Source organism: Camellia sinensis, chromosome 6 (genome assembly GCF_055761805.1).
Source record: "Camellia sinensis isolate YWXY chromosome 6, ASM5576180v1, whole genome shotgun sequence".
NCBI classification, from domain to species: Eukaryota; Viridiplantae; Streptophyta; class Magnoliopsida; order Ericales; family Theaceae; genus Camellia; species Camellia sinensis.
In genome coordinates, this window is record NC_138966.1 from 191,439,853 (window position 1) to 191,445,852 (window position 6,000).

General features: G+C 36.0%; 2 protein-coding genes across 2 annotated transcripts; one reads left to right on the forward strand and one right to left on the reverse strand.

The window, feature by feature from the left end:
• The first annotated feature begins 658 nt into the window (after positions 1-658).
• On the forward strand, positions 659-4,582 carry LOC114292734 (DNAse I-like superfamily protein). The gene is made up of 5 exons (XM_028236761.2): positions 659-1,451; positions 1,621-1,943; positions 2,684-2,891; positions 3,818-3,947; positions 4,044-4,582. Exons 1-5 carry the CDS (start codon positions 834-836, stop codon positions 4,301-4,303), a joined length of 1,539 nt encoding a protein of 512 aa, XP_028092562.2. The 5' UTR covers positions 659-833; the 3' UTR covers positions 4,304-4,582.
• A 118-nt stretch (positions 4,583-4,700) lies between these two features.
• LOC114292735 (protein DMP2) lies at positions 4,701-5,578 on the reverse strand. The gene has a single exon (XM_028236762.2). The coding sequence runs from the start codon at positions 5,496-5,498 to the stop codon at positions 4,941-4,943; it is 558 nt and encodes a 185-aa protein (XP_028092563.1). The 5' UTR covers positions 5,499-5,578; the 3' UTR covers positions 4,701-4,940.
• Positions 5,579-6,000: the final 422 nt, after the last annotated feature.

Below are 6,000 nucleotides of genomic sequence, written 5' to 3' on the forward strand. Positions count from 1 at the left end.
TTGAATTTATTTAAAAATATGTCTAAAATGCAGTGTGACAGTACTGTATTCACTTGGAATTTTCTATAGTACAAAGAGTGGTTTTTGGGTACCATTTTCCAAAACCACTCCTAATCACTAGATCCAATTAAGGAAAAAATCCTACCATTGATTGCTATTAAGTAAAAGGGTATGGCTTCTGTCCAGTCCGGGATCGGTCTGTTGGGCCCGTGGGGGCCCACCATGGATCTCGTTTTGATAATCTGAACCGTTTAATGTGTAAAACTTGTCGAATACTATATGCCTGTAAAAAATCACGTTGATTGGATATTGATAGCTATATGATCAAATCAGTTTCGTATTAAAAAAATTAGACGGTGAACAAATTAACGGTTGACAAAAAAATGTTTTGATCACATAGCTATCGATATCCGATCAACGTGATTTTTTACAGACATATAGTAATCAACGAGTTCTACACATTGAACGGTTCAGATTATCAAAACGAGATCCATGGTGGGCCCTCACGGGCCCAACAGCACGGTCCAGTCCGATCCCAGACTGGACAGAAGCCATACCCTAAGTAAAATCAGACACAAAAAATGAGGTAGTTTTCTATTTAAAAAAAAGAGAGTGATTTTTCGTGATCTTATTTACCACTAAATTGATTTTACTTATCATTAGAATTGAGTGATAATATTTATCAATTTTTTTGGTCTGATGTCCAAACCACTAGGTTTTTTACCATAGTCGGACCCATCTATGTTGATGGAATATAGGTTTCATCCGGAATGAATGCAGTGCTGTTAGCCCAACATTTTGAAAAAAAATTATGACTCTTTATTGTTTTCCCAATGCCTATATATCCAGGCAAGTCCCTCCAACATTCTAACTACAAACTGACCAAAACCTCCAAAATTGTTTTCATTTTCCATATCCCAAAAGTCCCAAGATTGAAATCAATGCAATCAAAAAATATAAGAGCAGCTTTGTGCAACAACCAACTATCTCATGTGCTATACATCCTTCGCAAGAAATGCAGGCACCTCTGTTCGAAAATCCGGTGGCTGTTATGGCGGCGCCCGAGGCCCAAAGTTGTCATCAGGAGATTTGGGAAGTTGAATGTGAAGTACTCTCAGCCCAAAGAAAAACCAACCACCACCTCTACGACTCATCTAGTGGGTGGTGGTGGTGCTCTGCGAACAGGAAGGCCTATACGCATTGCCACGTTCAATGTTGCCATGTTTTCACTTGCACCGGCTGTCCCAAAGGCAGAGAAATCAGTTGTTTACATTCATGAAAGTGAGACAAAGTCTGCTGTTGAAAATCAGCCCAAGAGCATACTGAAACAGAGTCCCCTGCATCCCCTGATCAAGCCCAAACTCAAAGTTTCGATCAATCTTCCCGACAATGAAATCTCATTGGCACAGAATAAGGTTGTCAGTTTTGTGGGTGATGATGGTGATCACACTGTAAGTGCAAAAAGTAGAAAATTTTAAAGAATTTCAGTGAAGATAAAGTTTTATGGATGTTATATTTAATTGATTTCTAGAGGCTAGGCTCTTAGAAATTTTGTTTGTATCATATTTTTTGTCATTGTTATAACGTTTGTGCTTAATATTTTGTTTATTGTTCTGATAGATTAACAGAGGCCATGGTCCAATGAGATCACCCGTGTGCTTCCCTGCTGGGATGTTTAGTTACATGAACGACGAGTTTGCCAGAGGCAGCAGCAGAACCATTCTTGATGTGCTGAGAGAGGTTGATGCTGATATATTGGCTCTGCAGGATGTGAAGGCAGAGGAGGAAAAGAAGATGAAGCCTCTGTCGGATTTGGCACGCGCGTTGGAGATGAATTATGTGTTTGCGGAGAGCTGGGCACCGGAGTATGGGAATGCAATCTTGTCCAAATGGCCGATCAAGCGATGGAGAGTTCAGAAAATTTTCGATGATCAAGATTTCAGGTGCCTTTTTTTCTCCCTCCTCAACACTAGAAAAATTTAGTATTGGAAGTTGAATTAGCCATTGATTTTGCTAGTGCCACTTTGTTTTCTCTAATGGTAGGATGGGCATAGATTGGCATTTATCCTGCTCCTTCAACATTCTACAAAAATGGGTTATGCTTAACTATTGAAATTCATAGCTGTTTGGGTTGAGGGATTTGATGAGAAAAGGAAAGAAAGAAATTCAGCTTATTATATTTGGCCAGGACCTTGCCTAGGTTGAGTTCTCTGTCATTCAAAAACTTCTTTTTTGAGGATAGGAATATGGTTTTTAATTAGGGTGAGAAATATGATGGAAAATCAAAGTGATAGAGAAGTGAAGTAAAAAGAAGAAAAAAAATTTCTTGTGTGCATTTCGTTAAGATGAAATTGTGTGAGAAAGTTATAATGGTTGGCTTTTTTCACTTTCTTTTTTCTTTTTTCTTTTTTTTTTTTTCTTTTTTTGGTGTAATTTTTGCAAGAAACTAGAAACAAAGCTATCAAGCTGATATGAGTTGTATAAGATTTCACTTTTTTACATTTTTCACCACTCTCATATTAAACAAATGAGGGAAAAGTTTCAATTTTTTTCTCTTTTCCACACTTTCCACCATTTTCATCTTAACCTAACTCAGTCTAAGAAATTATTATTTTTGCATAGAATTAGGGTGTAAGCCACACAACTTATACTCTATTTTTGCTTAATATTTGGATGCATGAAGGAATGTGTTGAGGGCTACAATTGATGTGCCATACATGGGAGAAGTTAACTTCCATTGCACCCAACTTGATCATCTAAATGAGAATTGGAGGATGAAGCAGATTAATGCAATAATCCAATCAAATGATGGTCCCAATATCTTGGCAGGTGGGTTAAATTCACTAGATGGATCAGATTACTCATCAGAGAGATGGACTGACATTGTCAAGGTAACCCTTAGTCTTGTTACATAGTTGCAACATACATAAAGTAATTTTGTGGTAAGAAAATTATTGCCCCCACCTAACAAAGAAAAAATAAAATAATCAGGGCAAATCTCCTGGATGATCTTATGTTTTATGACTTTTCTTTGTTTCAATAATGGTTTCGTTTGGGAAGTTGGCTATTTTAATAGGCTAAAATTTTTGTGTTCGGAAAGATGGTTAGATTTTTTTGTAATTGGATGTGATGTTTGTAAAAAAAAAAGTGAAATAATTATGGGTTTGATACAACATTTTGTCTTATTGGCTATTTTAACTTATTTTATCTTTTTGTGAATTTTAGCCTAAAAAAAAGCTAAAACCCAACTTGCCAAAGAGTCCCAATGTTAGGTACTCGGAAAAAGCACCTAGAAAAAAAATACAAAGTGTGGATTGCATTCATTTTGAGTCTATACCCCCCCCCCCCCCACACTTCATTTTTAGATAAATTTCATGTTACTTTTTTGGAGTACATATCGTTTTCTTTCTTTTTTTTTCCCGTTAACTCATGAGATATCATTGACTTCGATTATAGGTAGTTTGTCATTTCTTTTAAAGTTTCTGCAAAGATTAGGCCAGATTTGTCATTCTCTTAGTATTTTTTGATAAATTATATATTTTTGGAATCTTATTGTTGAGATCTATAAAAAAAAAAAAAGAAAAAAAAAAGAAACGAAAGAAAGATTCATATTGAATATGAAATTATGTAAAACAAAATTCCATAGTTTCTATGTTTTAGAAAATTGTGTTACAAAACTGTGAAATTTCTCAATTTTTGCATTGATAAATTTTCTAAAAATTAAGAAATTTCTCTGTTTTTTTAAGATCTCATTATGGGACCTTTGAAAAAATTCCCCACACAAAAATGAGATGATTACAAGACAATTTTGTTGTAGTATTACGAGGAGGTAGGAAAGCCAACACCAAAGGTTGAGGTCATGAAGTTTTTGAATGGAAAAGGGTACATCGATGCAAAGGACTCTGCAGGGGAATATGAACCGGTTGTCATCATTGCCAAAGGCCAAAGTACAAAAAAACACTTTCTTGATTAATTTGGCAAAGTTAGTGTGAAATTTATCATTGTACAAAAATTTAGGTTTACATAAAACATGCTACATGCAGATGTGCAGGGGACATGCAAGTATGGAACTAGGGTGGATTATGTTATGGCTTCTCCGGATTTACCTTTCAAGTTCGTGCCAGGATCATACTCAGTCATTTCATCCAAGGGCACTTCCGATCATCACATAGTTAAGGTTGAAATTGCAAAAACGGTTGAAAGTGCTCTAGAGCATAGCAGACGAAAACACAAAGTGAAACAAAAGTTTGTGAGAATGACAAACTCTTGTTCTTCAAGAGGAATTTGGCGGATAGGGACTTGATTTCTTCTCCAATAATTTAATCTTTCACTTTTTTTTCGGTTATACTATCGCGGTATGCACAACATGGTGGGCGTAATTAGAAATAAATTAAGTAAATCAATATTTAATTTTTATCATGAAATGGGATAAATTGATGTATTATGTGTATTTGGTTTTTCTTTTTGTGTTACGAGGACCATAGGCTCAGTATACTGCTTCATTTTTTGTATTCCGGTTATTGAAATAGGGGCAAACAATTATTGATATCAAACTCTTTTTATTCTTTGATTGGATCATAAATAGGGCTCATATTACCCAAAACAAATAGTAATAGTAATCAGCAAAAGCAAAGCAAGACACATTACCTCATCAATTCATATATTATACAGTATTAATGTATAATATCACACACTATACATATTGAAACATCACTGATTATTTCATAAAAAATAAAAAAAATAAAAAAAAATGAAGTGTTAGATCAAATTAAATATGACCCACGTCACATTACGTTTGAATCTATATAGCACTTCATTTTTGAGTAATTTTGCAAGCCACTTTTTAAGCTTGATTATTTTGCATATTTAGTGTGTGGCTATGAAATTGAGATTTAAATTTCAAGGTAATTATATGGAGTCTCGTGCACTGGTGACTCAAACTAAGACTCGTCTGTAGACGGACTTGAAGGGTACCCAATGCCATGGCGGTTGCTAGGGAACAACATGAACACCGACCCAGAAACCGCCCCAATAACAGGCGGCGCAGCCATAAGCAAAGTTTTCCCAGTCGACTCAAAACCCGGATAAAAACAATCCACAGTGTTTGAGTCCAAAAGAGCCACCACACCAAACACAGTCAAAGAAAAAAAGGCATGAACGAAGTCTCCAAACCGAAGCTTATACTTAGACAAGTCATCAGAAGAAGAAACCATGGAGGATGATGGCCAAAGACCCTTCATCGTTGCAATGCCGTAGTGGGTATTGCCATTGCTGTCTGTGTAACTGTCTGTGAAGGAAGAGAGGAAGCAGGAGAGGCCACAAATGGCTGTGAGAGTGGCGGAGAAGTACTTGTTGAGTGGGTGGCAGTGGCCATTGTTGGTGAGGACAGGGTTGAGGAATTGGAAGAGGAAGACTGTGCCTGTTGGGAGGAGCCTTACGAGGTTTCCCACACCTGTGAATGTCATGTCTTTTATGGTTTTGCTATTGTTGTTGGCCATATTGGTTGTTGCTAGGAGGAACTATGTGGCTCACACTTGTGGTTTTGTCTTTGTGTTGTGGTGGTGTGGATGTCATGTTACAGCAATATATATATGTTTGGGATTTGGAGAGACAGAGAGGGGTTAGTAGGTGTGAGCTTGGATTACAAGCCCAGAAGTAGAATTGTTTTGCTTTTACTCTTAGAAAGGTGGCTTGTCCAAGCTTCAAGGATTGATAAATAATGTTTAAGGTGCTTGCTTGCTTTCAATTAATGACAAATACCTAATCTCTCATGTTATCCCTTAAATATGAAAAATCATCTATATCTATGTGTGTGTTTTTCCAATTATAGAAGATACTATCTATGTACTTTTTTCTTATGTTTAATCAAAATATTTATGTGTCTCCTTGCTTGCCACGTGATAGGGAAGACAAAACCAGCATGAACGTGTTTGGTTTGAGTTTTTTGGATTAAATTTTTTATAAATTGAGTTTTTTTATTTTCGTATTTTTTGTTTTTAG